This window comes from Oreochromis niloticus, linkage group LG19 (assembly GCF_001858045.2).
Source record: "Oreochromis niloticus isolate F11D_XX linkage group LG19, O_niloticus_UMD_NMBU, whole genome shotgun sequence".
Taxonomy (NCBI): Eukaryota; Metazoa; Chordata; class Actinopteri; order Cichliformes; family Cichlidae; genus Oreochromis; species Oreochromis niloticus.
In genome coordinates this window covers 27,041,733-27,065,568 of record NC_031983.2, presented here as the reverse complement: position 1 = coordinate 27,065,568, position 23,836 = coordinate 27,041,733, and the positions used below count along the sequence as shown (strand labels likewise).

The following is a 23,836-nucleotide window of genomic DNA, read 5'->3' as shown; positions in this document are numbered from 1 at the left end:
GGCAAGTCAGTGAACATGAGGAGTAATCCTTCTGGGAGTGAAAAAGGAAAGAAGAAAAAAGAGGAAGAGGAGGGAAACAAAGCAAGACTGTGGTGAACCGGGCAGAAAATAATGATTAAATATAATGCTAAAGAGGTAAATGCTGTTAGTGTAGCCTTAACTATGTGTGTGTGTGAGAGAGACACTTGAATAACTTCAGCTATTATCACACCATTTCTTTTTTTTACTGTGACGTTTAACATTAGTTAAATTAGCGAGCAGAGCAGCCGAGTGTAGCTGACTTTTCAGTGTGGCTTTAGCTCCCCAAGAGAACTTTTTAATATAAAATGCTGTATTTTGCACTATGCCTATATTTTTTTAAGTAATTTAATTTTTCCACTGGCCTATACGTTTATAGCTTTCCCCTTTTTACATTGTTCTGTTTTAGCAGACAGTTTTGAGAAATTTTTAGCTTTTTATATTTACATTTTGAAACAACAGTAATGAAAACTTTGAATTAAAAATAAAAAGTTGACATTTTGCATCATTTCTGTTGTGTCAGATTATTTATTCCACAGCTACTGTGCTCTAGTTCACTTGACTTAGCATTAAGATTGCAGTGGGTGCCACATTTTTAATGATGAGATATTATAATTTCCAATTTCTTTTACAATATGTAAATGTGTTCAAAAAAAGTTTGGGTTTAGATGGTGTTTATTTGTGGGCTGAGTTCTTGGTATAACCTGGTATGATTATTTTGACAGCCTTCCATCTTCATCACTGTGTGTTTAATCAAGTTATGATTTTAAGATCCGCCTCCTAAAGTAACTACAATACACACTATGCCATCCACCCAACCTCCTCCTTTAGTACTCAATACCACCTAATCTCTACTTTCATATATAATGGAGTCACCAGAAGCCTTTCGCACTTTAACGTCCATAATATACTGCAGGGTACGTTATTTTGGGGACTGAGGGAAAATAGCAATGCTGTCATTCTTGGTACACATTTAGGTGATGGGCTGATGTGAGATTTCAGTTGAAACAGGAAGAAAAAAAAGCCTCTTTACTCACCAGTAACCAAACACTCTACTGCTTCTGTTTTCAAGGAAAGTGTTTAATATGCCTAAAATGTTTCTGTTATTCTTTAAACTCTTCTGTATTCTTGGTGTCTCCAGGGATTTTTACATGATTTAATCAGCAGTAATTGATCATCGGTGCAATTTTGTGAACCAGTGAAGCACCGGACAAATTGGATGTAATGAACCCTGTCTGTTTAAAAAAATGCAAAGGCATGTCCTTTTTGTTAGAACTCAGCCATGGATCATTTCAACCTCCAGATATTCTTTCTCAGACTTTACCAGAGTAGCTTTGTTTGATTTACAGTATCACACAAAGCTATAAGTAATTCTTATAATGGGACTTAGTGAAGCTTTAAGCTATTAGGGCTTAAAGCCACTTTTTATTGATCAGCTATCCTTCACAAATTTAAGTTTTGGAGAGCTGGTGGGCGGGGTAGTGTTTTTAATTAGCTCTTGCTGACATCATACAGATCCAAGACAAAAAAAGCTGTCAAAACAGAGTTTAGAGCATTGAAAAGCCTGAGCTTTTAGGTCACGGACATGTCTTTTTGGTATCTCGTTATTTCAACCTCTGAGGAAAAGGGCTGACCCTGGAAAAAAAAAGAGTATTCTTTGACCTGGTTGTGTGGGTTTGCTGGGTCAAGTTGGTTGCAAAAAGGATGCTGCATCAAAAACCTGCTTGTAATCTCTTAATTACTGTTCACTATGGTGTCCTGCAGCTTGCATGGAAGATGCAGATTTGTCTGCAAACACTCGATAATTAACCACAAAGCGGTAATGAAAGTTGAAAAAGAGCGATGTAAACCAAACCAGGCGACTTCTCTCTTTCAAAGTCAAACTTCTTTCTGGTTTGTGTTGTACTCTTCACAGTTTCACAGCTGCTTAGTAGGTGAGTGTTTGTAGATGAGTTGATGCTTTCTCTGCAAACTACACAGCAATAGTCTAGCAACTAAAACAATCACAAGGTTTTCAGTGCAGCACCATACACCGCTTTGCAACTAATTTCACCAACCTCCCACCACCACACAGTTACACACTTTTCCCCTCAGCAGCTGGTCATTACCATGGGGTCATGGTTTCCAGGCCTGCATGACTGGAACAACCACTCACAACCAGGTGGGGAATACTCATTTTTTACTAATTACTGGTGGGTGCCAGGCAGTTGTCAATCGATCTCCATGCCTGTGTGACGGTTGCTGGAATGTAAACGAGGCTGCACTTTAGGACTGCTTGGCCAGTTTTATCAAAGGTTTAAAGTGCTACGGTCTCACTACATTTAGACAGTTGTAGATACCACGCTATAGAAAATCCATTGCATGGAGTGAATCCATACATGCATGTGGAGAATATGCAAATTCTACACAGAAAGGTCCCAGCTGGCTGGTGGATTCAAACTCAGGACGTTCTTTGAGGGCATACAGTTGAACACCACCTTCTTAGATAATGTTTGCTTTAATTTTGTTTGAGAGAATTTAATGTCTAGAATAAAAGCAGCTTAACACATGTGGGCTGACTGAACTGTGAAGGCTTTCTTACACTGAACCATGAATGTTGCTCAGCTCAAGCGTTCATGCTATTTTTTGCTGTTTGTTTGCTGTTTTTGCTACCAGGAATCTCGTTTCTCACAAGTCAAAAAGACGGATTTTAAAACAATTTTCCAGCTGAACTGCTGTTTACCCACACAGCAAGATTTCCTGGGAAAGAGGCTGGGGATTATTAGCAAGTCATCCCACTCACTGAATTATGCTCTTAACACAGGGATGAACTTACTGTAAATCATCTTGAAACAGGAAGATGAATCCAATTCGAAAGTGTAGGGGAGCTGAAAATGTACTGATTAATGCACTAACAGATTCTTTTAGTGACTCACACTCATGGGAAACAAACAATGATCTTACAAATGATGTCCTTTTTAAAGCAGGCTATTTGCACCGCATACACAGAACAATGTTATCATTAAATATGAAATATGTTTCTGGTGACCTAATGAGTGAAATGATCATAATCGACTTTCTCATAGGGCTGTTTTGCATTTCCAACTCCTGAGGGATGTAGTTTTATTATTTTATAATTCTAAAATGAGAATAATGTTGAATTAGCTCTCTCTTTAAAACGTAGCCTGATTCATCTGAACCAGAAATGTGTTTGGTGCAAAAACCGGGATGTGTGTACCCGATCCAATCGAGCTGGCCTCTGTCCCGGACCTTCTGTCAGCTAATGTTGTCGTTCCTTCATCACTGGCTGTAAGTCAGCACCCATTACCTCTTTGAACCACCCTTCCACTTTCCCCGGCCACCCTCTCGCCCTGCCTCTAATCACTGCCAACATCAGCACAGGAATGCTAATGGCACCTGTTATGGGACGACTCCGAGCTGACTGCTCCCCAAAATAATAACCGACTCCCACGTTCTCTGGGAGCAACAACAGAGTGCTGCCACCGGCATTATTGCAGATATAAACTCATCACAGCAGCAGCAATAAATGTGCTTTAGTAATGATGAGGGGGCATTTGTGTTGATGCCGAGTTTAGGTCATCAACCCTCACGTCAAAACTATAAGCTAATCTTTTATTCTACAGTAATGCTGAACAGTACAGTGCGTTTGAAGCCATGCACCATGTTTCCACCCATTTATCCGGATGAATATTACTGTGCTTGTGTTGCTTCCCACGTCACGGGAGTGTTACAGGCCCAGACGAGGACGCCTTGCTGCTGGAATTGAAATCCATCGATCTGAGCAAAGGAACCGCGACTGAAAGCGAAAAACAGAAAAAAAAAAGAATAAATTATTTTTTTCTGCTGGCACATTATTGATCAGGCATGTTCTGGGGCCTTTCCTCAAAGGTTCTACAGAATGATGGAGGAAGTGAGTAACAAAGAAAGGGAGAGGAATTGAAAGTAGAAGTTGGGATGAAACAATTTAAATAATCACTCTAAAAGTTGGGAAAGAAATCCTCTGTGTTTCTATTAATTCCTCCCTCTCACCAGAGTTATTACCGTCTGACTCTTAATTACTTTGTGGACCATGGTAAGTCGATGCTTTTATCCTGAGAAGGACTTTTTTTTTCTTTTTGTCAAACATGAAGAAGCTCTTCACACAAGCTCATTTTTTGAGGACCGCTCTCGAGGATAATTAATGGGTGGGGGACAAAAAAAAACATGAATAGTAATGTGGCAAATATGGCATTTTTTGAGCACCCTCCACTCTTTTCTCTCCTTCATCTTTCCTCAGGGAGCACTTACTGTGTTTGACGACCAGCGTAATTCATTTGTAGACGGGCTGTTAAAAATGGATGTGTGCTTAATCATGGAGTTACAGTGTGAGAGGTTTGTTTATCTCTGTCCTCACCCTCATATGTTCCCAGAGGCTGGACTGCTCGCAGTGGATGTTCAGGAAAAGAGTACAGCCCCCCCCGTCATGTGTATTTTCCCTACAGATGTGTGTACGTGCGCATCTTCCTGTTTAGTCATGCGTCGCAGGGCCACGTTAGATAAATCCACAGCCATTTGACCAGAATGGATGGCCGCTATTAACGAGGCAGGGTCTAAATCATTTGGCCAGATAACAGTACAGGCTGTGATGGCTTTGCCTATTGCATTACTACACAGCAGCGAACCCTGTAATCATCACAATTCTTCAATCGATGAGGCGTCCATTCAGTGCTCCAGTTCACAAATCGACTCCTTAGCCTGTAGCTCACCCATTCCTCCCTCTCTTTCTGTTACTGGCCCGACATGAAAGCTGAAAACACTCTGCTGCCTTTGGTGCCGCATTATGCCCCCATTTCCATGGCTTTGGGGCATTCAGCCTTTGGATAGAAAATAGCACCGGATTGTTCAACCTAGGCATTGATAATGTGGCAGTTGGCTGCTCTTTGAGGAGATCGAGCACAATAATTCCATTAAGTGTTCAGCTCCACATCAGCACAGAGGCTGGTGTTTGCTTCCTCAGTGTCAGTTTGCTAGTATTCATTGCATCTCCTTGTGAGAAGATGCTTATTTCTGCCTGTGTGGACATGCACAGCAGGGATGGATGATAACCATGCTTCCATGAAAGTGGAGCCGACAGAGAGGATGCTTGAGGAGATGCACCAGTGATTCCTCTTATCAGTTTGTTGGAAAAATGCTAGGTTAAGTGCTAAAATAATGCAGTTATGTGGTTTTCTCCCTTTCCCCAATTCTCTGGACATTCATTAGAGTATTTCTATCATTCATGCCCAAAATGGACCATTTAGACTTAACCCATTCTCCTCATCCACATGGACTAATGATGTAGATGCACATCATGCAGATCATGCTGCTATGGGTGATCAGAAACCTCTCAGAGTCCCTGAAGTGTATTGGGAATCAATTGCTTACTCGTCTATATCATGTTCTGTTCGTTTATGCTCTGGAGCGTGATTATGAGCAGGACCTTAATGGAGGGGTGATTGTTTGGCTGTGATTTACAGCCCAGCTTCCTTTACACTGATGGATATAATGTACGCAGACCCAAGTGAGAAGATGGAGAAGAGATGATCAATGTAAAAGAGCAATGTATCGCTTTGCTTTTGACAAAGAAACAAAAGAAATGTAACAGTCGCGTTCACACTCACAGAAATCAGTGCATTATCCTAATTAATCCAACTAGCAGTTCAACAAATCTCTGAATTTCCCTCCGTCTGTTCTCTGCCCATCTCCAAAACCAGCTCTTCAATCCATTTCAGACTTGGCACGTGCATTCCTCAGGACACAAATAAGTGCAGTGCCAAATTTGGAGTTATTTGGATGAGCGGTTCTTGTGATTTTGGCCTCCATTACCACCATTTCCTCAAGAGGGACTGCTGGCTGCTTCACTGCGTGTGTGGGGAAAATCAAACATATATGCAAGCATGTTTTCTTGGGAGTCTTCATCCACGCTAATGCATTCCCATGCTTAACCCTAAATGTTATTATCACAACTAATCACCAAACCTTTAGCCTAATCTTTATCGTCTTATTTTCAAGTTATTAGTTGTTTTTTGTTTGCTGAGCCAAATGTTGCTCAGTCATGTTGTTTGGATGAGAAGATCTCTGCACAATCTGCACAGCTACATTTTAAACAGACACAAAGACTGTGTGCAACACAGATATTCAAGGAGTGCTTCCCTATAAAGTGCTGCAGAAGAATGCTCCTGCAGTAAGGTAACAATCTAGTGAAACTTGCACACAGTGATCACCTAATAGGTCACAAACACAAACTGCTTAATGTCATGGTCATATTTGTTGTTTTGCAGATTTTTTAAAAAAAAACTTAAAACAAATCAAAGCTTCAGTTAGTTTCCTGGCTGGTTTTGCTCATTTCAGTTTGTTTGTTAAAGTTTTATTTTCCAGCTTTAAATACGCAATACCTCTCCTGTGAATTTTAAAGCCATTAAATGCCTCAAAAACACTTCTGTAGTATGTGGTGTATTTTGTTTTTAGCCCGAGGCGTTTTACTTCTCCATTCCTTGGGGGCAAGGGGATGCTTAGAAAAAATGTCATCCCTGCTGTGCTGTACAGCTGTCTGCGTTATGTAACAGTAACTTTGCCTGTATGTGATGTGTTCAGGGGACATTTGTAAGTTATAGGTACTAAAAATAACATTGGTTACACTCCCCAAACGAGCACTCAGTGATAATGATAACAGACAACGATTACTCAGTGATAGGAGGTCATTTTATCTACAGGTGACAGGTTTGTTTTAGGCATTACTGCCAGCTTATGTATTTATTTATTTATTTATAATTGCTTGTGTTTTAAAGATGCAGAACATAATTTTCTTTTTGGAAAAACATAATCAAGAGAGGAATGCCCTCAGTTAGTTTAGATAAACCTAATTATTTTAAGTAACATACACCCATCTGTACACCTGATCATTCATTTATCCTCTTCTGCAGCGGGGTGCTGAAGCTTCTCCCAGCTGCCAAAGGGCTAAAGTTGGCGTACATGCGGACATTTTATCAGACTATTGCTTTGCTGAATATCAAAGATAACAATAAAGAACCTTAAACTGCCTCAAGCTTCCATTGGGGTGTGTGCTGTATGAATGTACTGTAAAAGTGCTTGGAATAGTCGTTTAGAAACAAATGTGTGAGCTGTATTCGAGTTCACATTAGCTGATTCTGCTGTTTTTAATGTACTCATCCAACATGGTACACTGCCTATGGGTGTCTTCTTGTGCGACATTGTTTGACGTTAGCAGGTCAGGTGTAACCTCCACAGTGCTGCCACTACAGATGGCTCATTAGACTAGTGTTTGATACAACCTCCCCCCCACCCTCTTGCGCTCCACTCCAGTAACATCTCCCATCCCTCCATCCTGCTGTCACCCTTCTTTCATCAGTCTAACACTGTACCAGCTGCTGCACGTCTAACAGACACAAAAGTTCACAGAGAGAAAGAAGGAAAGAGCTGTGCAACATATTGCACTATGACAACTGCAAATAAATACTTTATGTTGCAGTTAAATGATGTCCACACCATAGGAGAGTGAAACACTCACCTATATCACCTGGGTATACATCACTAAATAAAAAAGGGTCATTCAACACAAATTAGTTCTAGTCTAGAGATCTTTAGTTGCTCAATAACTGCAGAGGAGCTCGATCCAGTCAAATTAGGGAAGATTCTGAAGAGCATTTTACAAAAATTACATCATATAAACCAAATAAATTTAATAAAATCACAGTTTTTACCCATGATTGCGGGAAAAGCAGCGTTCAATGACCACAGAGAGTGTAGTATTTTTCACAGCATGTAAGGAGGCGTTCAAGTTTTATGGCGTTTTTCGAGACCCTTAACGCTCCCAGGCGTAAAAAGGTGTCATTAGGGATTTTACGTTTACACGTTCGCTGACTTTATTAAGAGTTTTTTTTTTTTTTTTTTTTTTTTTTTTTTAAATGAAAATGCCTTTCTTTAACAAATGAAAAAAGGACAATTTGTGTCCGAAACACATCTGTTGACCCTAACGGCTTCTCATTTCACTTTTATCAGTTACTGCCATAGTTTGTAAATGCACCGTTTTTTTTTGGTTTTTTTTAGAGGCAGAGGAATAATCATATTATTTCAGTTTTCAGTAGTTATATTCATTTTAAGGTGAGTGAGAACATAGCTGTCACATAGAAGTATAGGTTTAATATAAATGACTTAATTAATCAGTGTGAATGTGCAGTTAAAACAACCCAATGGCGACTTTTGAAGGCTGTCTAGCTAGCTAAACAAACCACCACTGGCGACTGTTGTTAACCAAATTAGTCGTAAAATGTAAACGAACTCATAACATTTAATTTCTGAGTTTCGTCTTTGGTGATGTACTTTAATACATAAGTATAAAGGCTATATTAGCAAAGGCTTGGAAAAAGACCGTGATTTGGTTGAAAATAAATGATCATTAATTAAAAAATATTTTGGTAAGGAGCCACCTTGTTTCCCCCCCCCTAACTCTTTTAAAGTGGTTTTGAGCCACAGTTCTCCAGACTTTCTGAAGCGCTTTAAAAGTTTTTTTTTTTTCTGGCATTGGCTGTATTTTCACTCAGCTGAGTCTTTGTATTGTAAAGTCAGCACAACATAAGTGCTGGCTTTAGTACACAGGAGTGCAACTGCATGAAAAATATTTGTCTTTCTAGATGGAGAAAAGTTCCTTGAATGATAGATATGTAAACTACTGATATTTTAGTTTAAAAAATATATTATGTGAAGGTTTACACTTGCCATAGATTAATCTACAAAGCGCTCAAGTCCGTATAAGTAGTCATTTTTTCCCCCCAGTACCATACAGTAAATAAGATAAGTTCATGAGTCTTTAACAATGTCAGATGGAGACTATATAGGAGAATATCTTAAAGTGTTCCGGTAAGGTGCTCCAATCTACATTTTCCTAGAAAATACTAAGTTTGGGTATAGTAGCCAGTTTTCCGTAGCGCTACGTGTGTTTTTTCTTTTAATAAGTGGATTTGCTTCCCTCATAGACTAAATCTACACCTCAGTCGTATCACAAAGTCTCTACTGTGACCCTGAAGGAGGAGACATGGCCAGCAACTTTTTGGAGTACGGGCATGGGTTATGTGGCCATGAATCAGAGTTTGGCTGCTCAAAGGAGGAACTGTGCTTGCTCATGGAGCTTCGAGGGGAGGAGGCAGTTGCAAAGATCTGTGAATGTTATGGAGACGTTAACGGACTGTGTGCCAGGCTGAAGACGTCACCTATCAGAGGTATGTTACTTCTATGGGCTGTATACAAAAGATGAGCATAGCCTCTGATCCATCACTCACTTGTTTTCAGATGAAACCATAGTTTTTAGCTGCTGCCATGTTGCTGCTAGTTTTTATTTTTATTTTTTTTTATGACACCAGAAGTTACTGCATTTGGGTGAATTTGAATTAATATTGTAATCTGACATTTTATACCAACAGAAAGTATTTCTCAGCACCACAAAGCAACAGATCTGTCTGATCACTTCTTTAAATCTAGTGAAAGTAAAATATTTTTATTTGAAATAATAGTCTACTTCTCAGGATGTTCCTGATGACTAATTTAATCATTGTTTAATGGGGATTAAAAAAATGTGAATCCACTGTCTTAAAACAGTCTCAGTCTAAGAGACTAGAGTATAACAACAACAATAAATACGAACAACAGAATGCTTAGAATTACAATAAAACAAAAAATAGATGAATACTAAAATTCTAAAACAAAATACTAAATGAGAATAGAAAGGAGTAGGCTTTAACCTTTTTAATCCCTCACCAGTATTGTTATTCCGTGCTGAGCGAGTGGGCAGTGTGGTTTGTGAATGCGATAACTGAAGAAGGCAGTCATCTAGGATTGTGAAACTGATACCATAGATGCATCTACAAGTCTGACGAGTATGAATGTCAGTGACGCCGACCTCAAGGTGATTTTTTTCCAAAAATCCCCTAGGATTTTCAAATTTATACCATAGGTATAAATCTACTAGGAAGCTAAGGAGTAACACTGGCAGCCAGCTGACAGATCACATGCCCTTTCGCAGGCTTCCTCTTTGTACACAGTCGTTTCAGTTTCTTCATTTAGACTTTGTCCTGTTTTCTTGCCTTAAAGGTTCAGGCTTCCCTCTTGCAGCACCACTTTCACTGCTTCACCAGGAAGTAAATGGGTTTCCTTCAATAGAGAAATGGGGGCAGATAGTATGCAGATTGCACAAGTTTGATTCAGATATACTAACATACCCCATGGCGATAAGAATAAAACAGGCTGCATGTTTGATCACAAACACGCTGCCAATGCAGTAAAAGCATACCTGGATAGAAAATAGAATAGAAGTGAATAGAAGTTGTAATGTTTTTGTAACTCCTGCTGTAGGTTTGGATGGAAAGCCAGAAGACTTACAAAGGAGGATGGAGAAGTTTGGAGCAAATGTTATCCCCCCTAAGAAGCCAAAAAACTTTTTGGAGTTAGTGTGGGCAGCCCTGCAGGACATCACTCTCATTATCCTGGTTGTAGCAGCCATCATTTCTCTTGGCCTTTCTTTTTACCATCCACCCAGTGCTGAAAGACACAGTGAGTATATTTAATTTACTCAAAATAAGGAAGGAGTTTAGATTTTTGTAAGCCAGAGTCTCGAACAGAAAAGCACAAAGCAGTTTTTCCCAGCAGGCTTAGCAAGAGGCGTGTGACACTGCACTCATGGTGTGTGTGTGTGTGTGTGTGTGTGTGTGTGTGTGTGTGTGTGTGTGTGTGTGTAGTGTTCAGAAGTGCCTGTTCATCAAAGTAAACTTTCAGCCTGTGTATATCCCTGCAGACTGCAGCAGTGCAGCTACAGTTGTGGAGAATGAAGGTGAAGCAGAAGCTGAATGGATCGAAGGCGCTGCCATTCTCCTGTCTGTAGTGGTTGTGGCACTAGTGACGGCCTTCAATGAGTGGAGTAAGGAAAAGCAGTTCCGTGGCCTCCAGAAGCGCATTGAACAGGAGCAGAAGTTCACAGTGATCCGGGGGGGGGAGATGATCCAGATCAAAGTGTCCGAGATCGTGGTTGGTGATATTGCACAAGTCAAATATGGTAAGAAATTTGATTTTACACAGCTGGTGCTGTCAAAGCATGATTTCTATGAGTCACTCACTCCAACACGCTCTTATCAGACCATCAGTAATGATACCAGAGATGTTATTTATTTAATGCTTAACTTTAAAAAAATATATATTAACTTTGATTTCCCCAAAACCAATCAGAAAATATGACACGAAAGAATAAAATTCTCTTTTACAAGTTATTTACATGAACACATGTCAGTCAGTACCAGCAAGATAGTTTTAATATCCATCTCTAGTCAAAGATTGATTTTTAGCTAGTTTAGCAATTTAATTATCTCTTTATATTAAATTTTTCCAATCTGATTGATTCTGCTCATGCCTGAATTAATAACAGCCATAAAGTTACACATTATCATAAAGACTAGGTTGGTGCAGAATGTCATGTAAGAAAGTCCCAGACAGCAAAGAAAACTACTTTCGGCTGCTTTCTTATTCACAAGAGGTTTTCACCTGAGTAACTCATGTTTGATTTACCGCGAATGCCTGACGCAACCCTGAAGGGATTTATATCTCCTTCCAGCTTCCAACTGGGGACCTTTCACCTTTTAGGCAAAAAAACAAGCCAAAGACGCCAATGAAAAAAAAACAAAAAACAAAAAAAAAGTTAATTACGTGGCCAAACAGTTATTACCTCTAGATGTTGGCATTCCAGGTGACCTCCTCCCCGCTGACGGTGTCCTGATTCAGGGCAATGATCTTAAGGTCGATGAGAGTTCCATAACTGGAGAGTCGGATCATGTCAAGAAGAAACTTGACAAAGACGTCATGTTGCTGTCAGGTGAGTCACTCTGCTCTTGGTCACACCAAAATACAGCCAAGATCACTGAGACCTGGCACTGATCATCATCTCTAGGTCTGTCGATACAGTAATAGTAAATCTGTGATCAATAAAATAAGATTTAGAAGAAAGCAGTTGGACCAGACGTTTCATGCCTCCACGGTCCAATGGTTGGGGGACCTTAACATTTGAAACGTTGCAGTCTGTAGCCAATTACAGGGTCTAGTTTTTGATCACTGGTCCACACTTTATGGTACTAGTGACCCAATAAGTTCTTTGACAGAGGTCACATACAAACAGTGAGCACAAACACCATGTATACCATATACAGAATGACAGGATGAGCGCAGGGTGTGTTGTTTTATTTATTTTTTTTAATGGAATTCCTCTCTCAGGTACCCATGTAATGGAAGGCTCAGGCAAGATGGTGGTCACTGCTGTAGGTGTGAACTCTCAGAGTGGAATCATCTTCACACTGGTTGGTGCAGGTGAAGAAGATGGCAATGTGGACCAGAACAACTGGGGGAAAGAAGACTCAAGGTTCCCAGAAGGTAAGTTCAACAGCAGAGAGATCAAATTTCACTCCAGAAAGGAAGTGTACAAGAGCAGCACTGACCGTGTGCATTTTATTCATACCAGTCCTCTCTGACTTAGAACCTACACATGTGTTGTTTTTGCAATAAACTAGTACGTAATAATTGTATTAGCTGGTATATCTGCAGAATCATTCCAACTCATGACAATCCACCAATCCAGTGAAAAAGTGACTGACATTCATTTTATATTTGACTTTTTGCTCGTTTTTTACTTAATAATAATCATGTGTGTCCATACTTGTGGGTCTCATTTGAGCAATGCTGACAAGGCATTTCATGGAAATGCAGAAAATGCAGCAGTTAATAACATTTATGTAGCCGCTCAGCTTAACATAACCATGATATCAGTTGGCTGGCTCATAAGACCTTAGAGGTGAGTGATTGCACATGTAAGCATGATTGGTTCAGATAAACAGACGCATGTTTGAAACTTTAGGAAAAAACACAACATCAAAAAAAATTCAGCACCCTCCAACAAACAGCTTAGTGTTTTTTATGATGAAATATATATGTACACATTTTTTTTTAAGCACAGCATGAGTCATTTGATTCTCGTTTGCTTAAAATACATCCAAGCTGTTCTCACTCACCAGTTATTTAAACTTTAACAGTGATTAAAAAAATCTTTAGATTGCAGTCAGTCACACATCATAGTGAACACTTCTGGGCCTTAAACTCAGAGTAACAACCTCTCTCTCTTCCTGGTAGGGTTTTAAAGTCAGCAATCCCCCAGTGTATATTTAGGCACAGAAGGATAAAAAAAACTTAAGGGAGAGCCTTTATAAGAGGAAACATGGAAAAACAAAAACACAAAACAAACAAGCTGAATGTTTTATTGACATTTCTTTTGTCGACTGTAGCAGAAAACAAGGACGGCCCCGCTGTGGAGATGCAACCACTCGAAACTGAGAGTGAACCAGAGAAGAAAAAACCCGTACAGAGAAAAGAGAAATCTATCCTGCAAGGGAAGCTCGCCAGGCTGGCTGTGCAGATCGGCCAAGCAGGTACAAACAGTTTGATAAATGATGGAGACTGAAAGTCAGACATGTCAACAGCATATGAGAGCGTGGGCCCACCTCTCTGCTAAGAAATAGACCACACATCTATACATCATCATGCTTGTGAATATTTAAAACACCCAAAATAACCCAAAACTAAAAATTTTATAGAACTGAAACAGCCACAAAGTCAACATCTGATACACACGAGTGACAAATTCGGAGAGTGAGCGCGGTCCAGTCTTCCCTTGTTCTTGTCATTGCTTCTTACTCTAACAACTCAGGAGACAACACAGACGCAGTGGACAGAATAAATCCAAATAATTATTCAACCACACAAACAAGGTAAGACAAAAAAAGGTTGCACACAAAAAAGACTAATATGGCCAAGAAGAAAATTAAACAGGAACAGCAGAGTCATAAGCAACACTAACTAGAGAACTGTCGAACCATGACTGTGATGACAAGAAGACAAGTAATTTTGTCTGATTTGTCTCCTACCTATGACAAAACTCAAACCTAATACGCTATGCTGAAGTCTGCCTTAATTCCTGGAATTCCTGTGGAGGACAGAGGAGAGTAAAGAGGCTCCAGGAGGAGCTGTAATCAAGGATGCACAGTTGGGATATACAAACCACAGCAGGATGAGGACTCTCTAAACAACTCATCCTTTTTGTTTCATAAACCTGTTATTTAAGATGACAAAATGTTTTGCCCTTCACTTTAAAAGTCACATGAGAGGGAAAAAGCAAAAATATAAAGTTTTAGTAAAATTCACCTGGTAAACAGTTTCCCAACAGTTAGGAGGTGAACTCCTCACTGTCGGCAGGAAAACACAGTCACTGGTCAAAAAGACTAGCCACTAACCAACCAACTGACCAAACACACTGATTTGACTTGCCTACTGTATCTGCAGTAGAAAAGATATGACTGCATAGGACTGAGTAAGAAGGATTTATAGCTTCTGAAGCTATTATTGCTTCTGTACAAGTTTGTTTTAAACCTTGTCCAGTGCAGATCACAGCAGACCCACGACACCCTGTTGTACCCTCAGTCAGGTTCACAGATGACCTTCCTACTCTGTCTCTGCCTTCAGGTCTGATCATGTCGGCTCTCACCGTCTTCATCCTCATCATTCGCTTCCTGATTGATACCTTCTGGATCCAGGGTGTTGTCTGGTCCTACGCTTGTGTGCCCATCTACGTGCAGTTCCTGGTCAACTTCTTCATCATCGGTGTGACGATGCTCGTGGTGGCTGTACCTGAAGGTCTCCCTCTGGCAGTCACCATCTCCCTAGCGTATTCAGTTAAGGTGTATTTGTATGTGGCATTACAGTCTGACAACAGGAACTCTTCAGTCTGTTAGACTAAATGTATTATTTCACATGAAACTTGCATGGTAGTGTAAAGTTTGAAAGCTCCCAGATTAATGTTTTCACTATTTAGTATTTTTAAAACTGCATGAGTGTGTGTGGGTGTGGATTTTACTGTTTTATTTATTGTCTTCCTGCTAGGCTGGAGCTATGACCCCCACTAAAACAGTACTACTAAGACTATTTTGATGCTTGTTAAACAAAATAAGATCAACCATAATTTCTGCTCTGATGTTTTTGGTTAATGAAATAAAATCCTAAGACTTGGGTAACACCGCTCTCACTTTGATCAGAAAATGATGAAGGACAACAACTTGGTCCGCCATCTGGACGCCTGTGAGACGATGGGCAGCGCCACCACCATCTGCTCCGATAAGACGGGCACACTAACTATGAACCGCATGACAGTGGTGCAAGCCTTCATTGCAAACAGACACTACAAAGCGGTGCCAGAGCCAGACCGTATCCCTGCCAACATCCTGGACCTGCTGGTCCGGGGCATCGGGGTCAACTGTGCCTACACCTCTAAGATTATGGTGAGCTGTAAAAATAGCCATTCATTCAAAGATCTCGGTGAACATTTGTAGGTTAGTTTGGAGAAGTGCCAGAGCAGATCAGAACTTATCTGATCACTGCCTCCTGGATCCACTGGTAAAGTAGAGCACAGACAGGTTCAGATATAAGAACTAAAAAGCACCAGTAAATACTTTTCGGCATTTTTCTCTCTGCTTAGGACTTTCTTGCTGTAAGGCAACAAGGCAAATCAAATATATCGGTGACTAATTTGTCTGACATGAGTGGAAACAGGATTAGCAGGATATCTACTAATCAGTAGTTTGGTGGTTTAATCCCTTGCTGTTCTGGTCTGATGTCAAGGTATCGTTGGATGAGTAAGACGTGTTCTATAAAAGGTCTTTGAACTCATCAAAAGTTGAACTCATCCTTCCTTCTTGTATGGAAGTTCTCTCTCCATTGAACGCATCCCAAACATTAGGTCCACCGGTGGCCACTGTGTGGAGCTCACAAACAGACCTTTAGCTCTAAGCCAGGGGTGTCAAACCTATGGCCCGTGGACCACATTCACCCTGTGAGACAATTTCATATGTCAGTTATTAATGGCCTGTTGTTATGTGGTTGCTGAATCTTCAGCCCTGCTAAGAATTCATGCAGGCAGGGGTGGGCACACCATGCGGCCAATCACACGAAATGACAGACTGGGATCATACCATTATATGAAATAAGGGAGGGGGGCAGATGTTCCGAAGACAGGAAGTATAGTTGTGTACAGTCTTCTCTGATACCGTCTCCCCCCCCCAAAATGACCTCTGACAAGAAAGTCTGATTTCTGCTATTCAGTACTGAAAAAAAAAAAAAAAACAACTTTCACAAATTATGCCAAATTGCAAAAAGCTTAGCTATGTCTCTAATAACACTTCAATACCTCTGTTTTTCCCAATTTATTTTTTTACAGCTACTGTTAAAAAACAAACAAACAACCAAACTGTTCAGCAATGAGCTCCCAGAACTGTTCTGTAATTTTACACATTTATGTCTTTAAATTTAGATCTAAAGAGAAATGCTGACAGATTTATTTCGTTGTGGCCCAAGAGGTAAAATGAATTTGACACCCCTGCTCTAAACCTTTGCCTCGGTCACATAGCACGACTGGGATGCTTGACAATAATTATTTTGAATTTTTTCTCGTTTTTTCAATTTGCTTTTATGTAACAAATAAATGCAAATTCATAAACATGTTTCTGGTGCTACTTCTTCCAGCCTCCTGAGAGGGTTGGTGGGCTTCCTCGCCAGGTGGGAAACAAGACTGAATGCGCCTTATTGGGATTCACCCTTGACCTGCTTCAAGATTACCAGGCCATTCGCAATGAAATCCCAGAGGAGCAACTATTTAAAGTCTACACATTTAACTCCATGAGAAAATCCATGAGCACCGTGCTAAAGAATCCTGACGGCAGCTACCGAATGTTCACCAAGGGTGCCTCTGAGATCCTGCTAGAGAAGTAAGTTTCCTGGTTCTGCTTACACAGGTCTGTGCACTGTCAGATGATTGTATTCCTATCAGTTCACTTCAGTATTATTTAGAAAAAGAAAACATGCACGGACACACACACACACACACAGTCCCCTCAATGCATTTTATATTTGAAGGGAAAGACTTTACAACAATAATGAGAAACCCCAACAATCAAATGACTCACTTTGAGCAGCCACTTGGTGGCAATGGGAAGGAAAACTCCCCTTTAACAGGAAACCTCCAGCAGAACCTCCCTCAGGGAGGGCAGTCATCTGCTGTGACCAGTCGGGCTAAGGAGAGGAAGATGGGACAAAAGACACGCAGTGAAAGAGTCAGAGATTAATAATAACTAATGATTAAATGCATGTCATGTTATCTGGTTCCAGGTGCAGTAAGATCCTGGTAAACAGTGGTAGGGCGAGAGGCTTCAAAGATGAGAACAGACTTAAAGTGGTGAAGGTTGTGGTTGAGCAAATGGCATCAAAAGGACTGAGGACCATCTGCCTCGCCTACAAAGATTTCCCTGTGTCTGATGGAGAGCCTGACTGGGAGAATGAGGCCCTCATCCTAACTGGTCTGACATGCATTGCTGTGGTTGGCATCGAGGACCCAGTTCGACCTGAGGTACGCCAGCACTGAGCCAGCGGACCAATCACAGCCTTCAGAATAAGATAACCAATAAGCTACTGATTATGAGCAATTTAGAGCAAAATATGTATTTCGGTGTGACTGTGTGGAATGATTAATCTCATGTACAGATGCATGAAGGACTGCATCTCTGGTAACATTATTCTACAAATGCTGTAGACACCATGGAGCCATTTTGTCTTCAGCATTTCTTTTTGAATAGCTACAAATCAGTGGTCTGTCATCAGTCCACGGTATCCCATGAACCACCATATGCTACACTATGCATAGTTTTTCCTTTCGTTTTCCCCGTAGGTACCAGAAGCTATCAAAAAGTGCCAGCAGGCTGGAATTACTGTTCGCATGGTGACCGGAGACAACATCAGTACCGCCCGGGCAGTCGCCAGCAAATGTGGCATCCTGGATACCGAAGACAACTTCTTGTGTTTGGAAGGCAAAGAGTTCAACCAACTGATCTGCAACCCACTTGGACAGGTAGGAGAAACAAAAAGACCAACACTTGAATGTGAATGTGCAGGTGAATGTGAGAACAAGTAGTGTGAAAAAGTGAAAAAACAAATATGATAATGCTGTGTGATATTTATGTGGGCATTTATACTTGTTGCAATAGGCTGGGTGGAGTGTGATCACTGATGTGACCAGAATTACTGATCAGTGATTGTCCTAAGTGACATCTTTGTGGATCAAAAGCCAACGAACACTGCCCAAATCAGCCGCAGGTCACAGCGTGGCTCAGTTTTATTTATATTGTGCAAGTTCACAGCAACAGTTAGCTGAATAATAATGTAAAGGCCCTTATAGTATGATCAAAACTGAATGATCTTGGAATCCCATATCAACAAGTACTTGACAGAGGTGGGGAAGAAGAACTTTCTTTTAACAGTGTAGCGCCCCAGACTGTGTACTCCACTATAGCCGGGTACGCCCTGAGTTCTAGTTACCTTGAACTTACTTAGTTGCCCTCAGTGCAAGCTCCCCTGATTTACACACGTATAACACACAGATACACTTTTACCTTACTCTGAACTATAGATAAGAAACAGTACCAGACACACAATCTTCTGTTTAAACCAAGCAGGTTTACTGAATGAACTGGTAAACACCCAATAAATCATTAAAGTAAACAGTCTCTTGCAATGATAAAATATAACAATAACAACAGTTAAACAGTTCGTTACCGTAATGGGCCCCACACACACACACACACACTCTCACACCCCAATTTCCCAAGTCCCCTCGGTGCAGGCCTGGATCGATGCTTGTGTGCGTAGGAACCAACGGTCCTAAAAGAAAACAAAATGGTGCTCCTACCTGGAACGCTCAGTCTCTTTCCACAAAGTCACAGCAGGCCGAGAGGTCCGTCCCTAGTCCATGCAGCTGCACACTTACTCCTTGCGAGCAGCAAACCTGATCGGTCAGCCTCTGCAGTTAGTAGCCTCTCGCTCTGTACAGGTCCGGTGATCCTTAGCGAAGTCCGCCTTGAGGGCTAACTCCGGTTAGCCAAGTTAGCACGCCGCTAACTAGGTGATTCCGAGGCAACAGTGCAAACCAGTCCGGGCTGCACCACCTCACAGTCACGCTGTTACTCAGCCGTCGACGTGGGATGATTTATCCTTGTCGTCCACGGGAAAAAGTCTCTGCAGACGCTAGCCGCATCTCGCGCACGCTTTTCTCTCCTCCCATCTCTCGTGGCTGCTGCCTTCTCCCTCGTTTCTTTTCCTCTCCTCCCCCTTTCACAATAAAAGCACCTAAACAATAAACTAAGTTATGAATAATACAAATGTAGGAAAATGAACAAGATAACTATTCAGATACACATATATATATATATATACACATACACATATATATATAACTAGAAATAAAACTTAGCCCCATAAAATGTACCCGGGCTACAACAGGAAGAATCCTCCTGCAGACCCAGGCTTAGGGAGGTGTAGCCATAGTCTACAAACAAATGGGGAAGTACATTCATTTATCAGACTGACAAAGTGGTTTAAATGAATATTTAGCAACTAAAATGTATTTTCTGGTGTCCTGTAATTTTTGCAGATTGAACAGGAGCGTCTTGATAAAATTTGGCCCAAGCTGAGAGTCCTTGCCAGATCGTCTCCAACAGACAAATACACTTTGGTCAAAGGTTAGACACAACTGGACTATGTGAGAGAATGCGTGGGGTGTTAGACAGAAGGGTCACAGGAGTACTGACACAAGGTTAATTAATTAATTTTTTTTTAAAAACAGGGCAGTTTATACAAAGGAAGTTAAATTGTAAATTACATGAACGTCAAAGGGAAATTTAAAAAAAAAGGAATGTGAGATAAATGGGAAATTCAGGCGTTAAAATTGTACCTTTTAGGAGACATTTTAGAGCTTCTAGTGGTCCTCACGTATTGCGTGTCTTTCCAGGAATCATTGACAGCACAGTTTTTGAGCGGAGGCAGGTTGTCGCGGTAACAGGCGACGGTACAAACGATGGTCCTGCCCTCAAAAAAGCAGATGTTGGCTTTGCTATGGTAACTGCAGTAGATGTAAATGCATTCTAGGAATTATTTATACTTTGTTAAAACATTTTAAGCACATCAGAAGTTCTGTTTTGCAAAACACTAAGAATAATGGCAGGTTCATAAGCTAACCTACATGTGATGGTGTACAGGGCATCGCAGGCACAGATGTAGCCAAAGAGGCATCTGACATCATCCTAACAGATGACAATTTCAGCAGCATAGTCAAGGCTGTTATGTGGGGCAGAAACGTCTACGATAGCATCTCTAAATTTTTGCAGTTCCAGCTCACCGTCAACGTGGTCGCTGTCATTGTGGCCTTCACCGGAGCCTGCATCACCCAGGTGAAAGCCGCCTCTACTGTCTGTATGAGATTTAAATCACAGCTGCTGTACATTTAACCAGCTAAATACTAAAGTGCAGTTTTCATGTAAAAAGAATGGCGCAAAAAAGGCTCGGGGACCGCTGGCTAAGAGTACTAATTAGGTGGAACCAGATAATCTTCCACAGCACACCGGTTGGGAAACACTGCCATATGTAACGCATTACACAAACAAGTGTTACTGCTTGTATTTGTCAAGTTCTCTCCTTGTGGATTTAATAAAATACAAAAGATGGCGGTGGATTTTAACAGAGTAAAGGTCATTACTCACTCTGAATTTTGTACGGATTGCTTTCTGCATGACAAATTAATACAAATACTTTATGCCTATTGGCTGTCTTGTACTGCGCTATGGCTGTGTGGATTGTTAACAGTTTCCAAGCAGTAGAACGCAAGATCCGTAGCTTTTTCCAAGACTGAAACTGTTTCTGCCATTACTGCTGTCTGGCAATGAGTTCAATAGTAGATTCAAAGGATTTGCCAACAAACAAAGCAAATTACACGATCATAAATTACCAAATTTCCCAATTTACACTGATATTGATCTAATGTTAAAATACATTAATGGAGTTAAAAAATATATCAATATAAGCAATATCATTAATGTAAAGTGCAAAACAGTGGCCAAATGACTCCAGTCTATCTTTTTCAAGACAGGCAAGATGACAGATGACTTATGATCAGTGTAACCTCTTAAATGTTGAAGAGAAAACCACAACCAAAATTCTTCCTCAGCAACATCAAACTCAGAATTGCAAATTCTGGTTGTAAATATTTGTTCTTGTTTTTAAATTGATGAACTTATTGGTCTAACATGCAAAAACAAACAAACAAAATGTTTCCAGGATGCGCCTCTAAAAGCTGTCCAGATGTTATGGGTCAACCTCATTATGGATACCTTTGCTTCGCTGGCTCTCGCCACAGAACCACCGACTGAGGCGCTGCTGCTCAGGAAGCCATACGGCCGCACACGGCCGCTCATCTCCCGCACTATGATGAGAAACATTCTGGGACAGGCCATCTACCAGCTCACTGTTACCTTCACCCTACTCTTTGCTGGTCAGTGAACGCATCACACAGGGCCAGTTCTAGCCTGCTGTGTTTGGGTTGTCACTAGGTGCTGAAAATGATTATCTACATTTACTGAAGTGCACTAATTAGTCATTATTTTAATCATCCTTCTTATAGGTGACAAGCTATTTAACATTGAGAGTGGCAGGAACGCCCCCATTGAGGCTCCCCCGTCTGAACACTACACAATGGTGTTCAATACATTTGTTCTCATGCAGATCTTTAACGAATTCAATGCCCGCAAGATCAACGGAGAGAGAAACGTTTTTGAGGGTGTCTTCAGGAACCCCATCTTCTGCTCAATCATCTTAGGAACCTACGTCGCACAGGTAGCACTCGATGGCCAGATAGAGTGATCAGGTGTAATAAGCTATTGAAAAATAATAATTTGTTGTCACTTTGTCCTCCTGTAGATTCTAATTGTACATTTTGGAGGAAGACCATTTAGCTGTGTGGCACTAAATGTCTACCAGTGGCTGTGGTGCACCCTCTTGGGCTTCGGGACCCTCCTGTGGGCACAGGTCAGATATGAAATTATGAAAGTAAAATATAGCTTTTGTTGCACTTTCCGCCAGAAGGTGGTTTATTAGTCAACCGGGCAAGTCATAAAGAACACCGTAAACAGACAAGTAAATGCATCAAGAGCAGATCAGAAAATGCTTCCTACCAAAATACTTGATTAATGAGAAAAATAAGAATGACCTGGGTCTCTTTACAGCTGATCATCAAAAGACAACAAACCTTCAGGTGGTCGCAGCACACCTTCATGTTGAGGATGTGTGGAGGTACACGATGTGTTGCTGTTGTCTGATGTCTGTAATTTTGTCCTTTTGTCAGGTGGTTTCAACTGTCCCCACGAAATGGCTGAAGTTTGCTTACAAGGGTGACGACAGTGACAGTGTGCTCGACCCCGGAGACCTCGAGCCAAAGACAGGTCAGGTGCTGTGGTACCACGGCATTAGACATGTCAGGGTGCAGGTTTAGTTTCAGACTTCAAGATGAATCTGTGTGCGATTGTGTTTTTCAAATATAATTTCCTCAACAACATTGTTAAGAATACTTTACAAAGCTTTAAGTTTCTACATCACTGGTGCAAGTTGCCTTTTGGTCAGGGGTTATTATCCAGAATGATGAGGTCTTAAATATTATATATGGTTCAAACCTTAGCCTCAGATTTTAGGTGAGTGATGGGGGCCTTTAAGTTTGGGCTTTTTTTGGTCCACAGTCAGAACTGAAAAGGTGACGTTTATGTCCTCACGGGGCAATTTTCTTTTCTTATATCAAAGATCGTGCATGCCTACATTGAAGATCTACAGGATTATCATTGATCATTATGGAAAATATTCAAACTCATTAAAAAAAAAACCAAAACAAAAACTTGATATGGTACAATTGACTGCAGTGACTCTATTGAATGTCTGAATCTACACCGTTGAAAGTAAGACCTAGGGGCATGATGGTCTACCTGAGTTAACAGTCTCTCTCTCTCTCCCTCTCTCTCTCACTCAGATACATGTGATGAAGGCCTTCGGCGACAGCCTGTCTGTCTATGAAGGTAGGAAGACATTCAAAACTCAGAGCTCCATCCAAAACTTGATGGACTGTCCCAAAAACTTCATATACCAGATCCCTGTCAGCGATGAAAACTGGCGCAGGAGCAGCCCCTCCACAAAATGAAATTCGTTGGGTGTGCATGCAGGCAATAAGGTGGCCATACATACTACTGAGCCATACAAAAATGGATCAGCCTAAAAGAATCCAGTTTTGAATTTGTTGATGAACAGTGTTGCGCCATTTTGCTCTGAACACGTTACATGCATGTCAATAAAGATTTTCTTTTTGTTCATCCAGATCTGAAGTGTGATTAAAGTGCTCTCTTATTAATATCACAGGATTCTGTGTTCAAACTCAGCTCCTCTAATGGTCACCCTCAAGTAACCATTACTGAAACTGTTGTTCCTATTGTGGTCCTCTGTGGTATCATTTTTCATCCTTGGAGGTTTTTAACAAAATCAATAATAAAACTTTATTTGTTAATTAAAAACTTTTTTGCCAGGTTTAGTTTTTTTTTTAATCTTATGGGAGTTCAGTTCACAGCTGATGTAAAAGACTTGAGCACTGTGTGACATGGTAAACTGCCAATATCTACTGGGGTACTCGAAATACTAATAAAAAAACCCCCCAAACAACACAGTTGGTTTTGGACACAGACATGTCAGCAAGAACAATGCACATTTCCAGAGGCCCGTTGTCAAGCAGAATCAATCCTGCCTCCAGAGACAATAGCCAACTACAGCCCCAAGAGACAGTATACATCATGGACAT

At 40.8% G+C, this 23,836-nt stretch overlaps 1 protein-coding gene and 1 long non-coding RNA gene across 8 annotated transcripts; one reads left to right on the top strand and one right to left on the bottom strand.

The window, feature by feature from the left end:
• The first annotated feature begins 7,954 nt into the window (after nt 1-7,954).
• LOC100704157 (plasma membrane calcium-transporting ATPase 1) lies at nt 7,955-23,475 on the top strand. 7 transcript variants are annotated; one of them, XM_005477614.4, is made up of 20 exons: nt 7,955-8,157; nt 9,030-9,272; nt 10,402-10,599; nt 10,841-11,098; nt 11,783-11,908; nt 12,304-12,459; nt 13,368-13,508; nt 14,599-14,813; nt 15,168-15,410; nt 16,651-16,892; nt 17,293-17,530; nt 17,849-18,028; nt 19,607-19,694; nt 19,964-20,070; nt 20,211-20,402; nt 21,286-21,499; nt 21,629-21,840; nt 21,925-22,032; nt 22,349-22,445; nt 23,021-23,475. In XM_005477614.4, the coding sequence occupies exons 2-20, from the start codon at nt 9,089-9,091 to the stop codon at nt 23,062-23,064; spliced, it is 3,243 nt and encodes a 1,080-aa protein (XP_005477671.1). In that variant the 5' UTR covers nt 7,955-8,157; nt 9,030-9,088; the 3' UTR covers nt 23,065-23,475. The 7 variants fall into 7 exon arrangements, 4 of the variants coding, with proteins under 4 accessions (XP_005477671.1, XP_019204755.1, XP_005477670.1 ...); XM_019349210.2 differs by having other exon boundaries at nt 7,958-8,157; nt 13,365-13,508; nt 20,340-20,402; nt 23,021-23,474; XM_005477613.4 differs by having other exon boundaries at nt 7,958-8,157; nt 13,365-13,508; nt 23,021-23,474.
• LOC112843113 (uncharacterized) lies at nt 14,657-21,275 on the bottom strand. The gene is made up of 5 exons (XR_003215247.1): nt 20,351-21,275; nt 20,195-20,255; nt 19,907-20,035; nt 17,091-17,196; nt 14,657-14,795 (listed from the first exon to the last, which is right to left on the bottom strand). It is a non-coding gene; the product is annotated as an uncharacterized LOC112843113 (long non-coding RNA).
• Nucleotides 23,476-23,836: the final 361 nt, after the last annotated feature.

Coding starts and splice junctions, on each gene's coding strand:
- LOC100704157 (XM_005477613.4), top strand. CDS start 9,089: ATGGCCAGCAACTTTTTGGAGTACGGGCATGGGTTATGTGGCCATGAA. Junction 12,460..13,364: donor AGACTCAAGGTTCCCAGAAG/GTAAGTTCAACA, acceptor TGTCGACTGTAG/CAGAAAACAAGGACGGCCCC. Junction 20,403..21,285: donor CCGGAGCCTGCATCACCCAG/GTGAAAGCCGCC, acceptor AAATGTTTCCAG/GATGCGCCTCTAAAAGCTGT.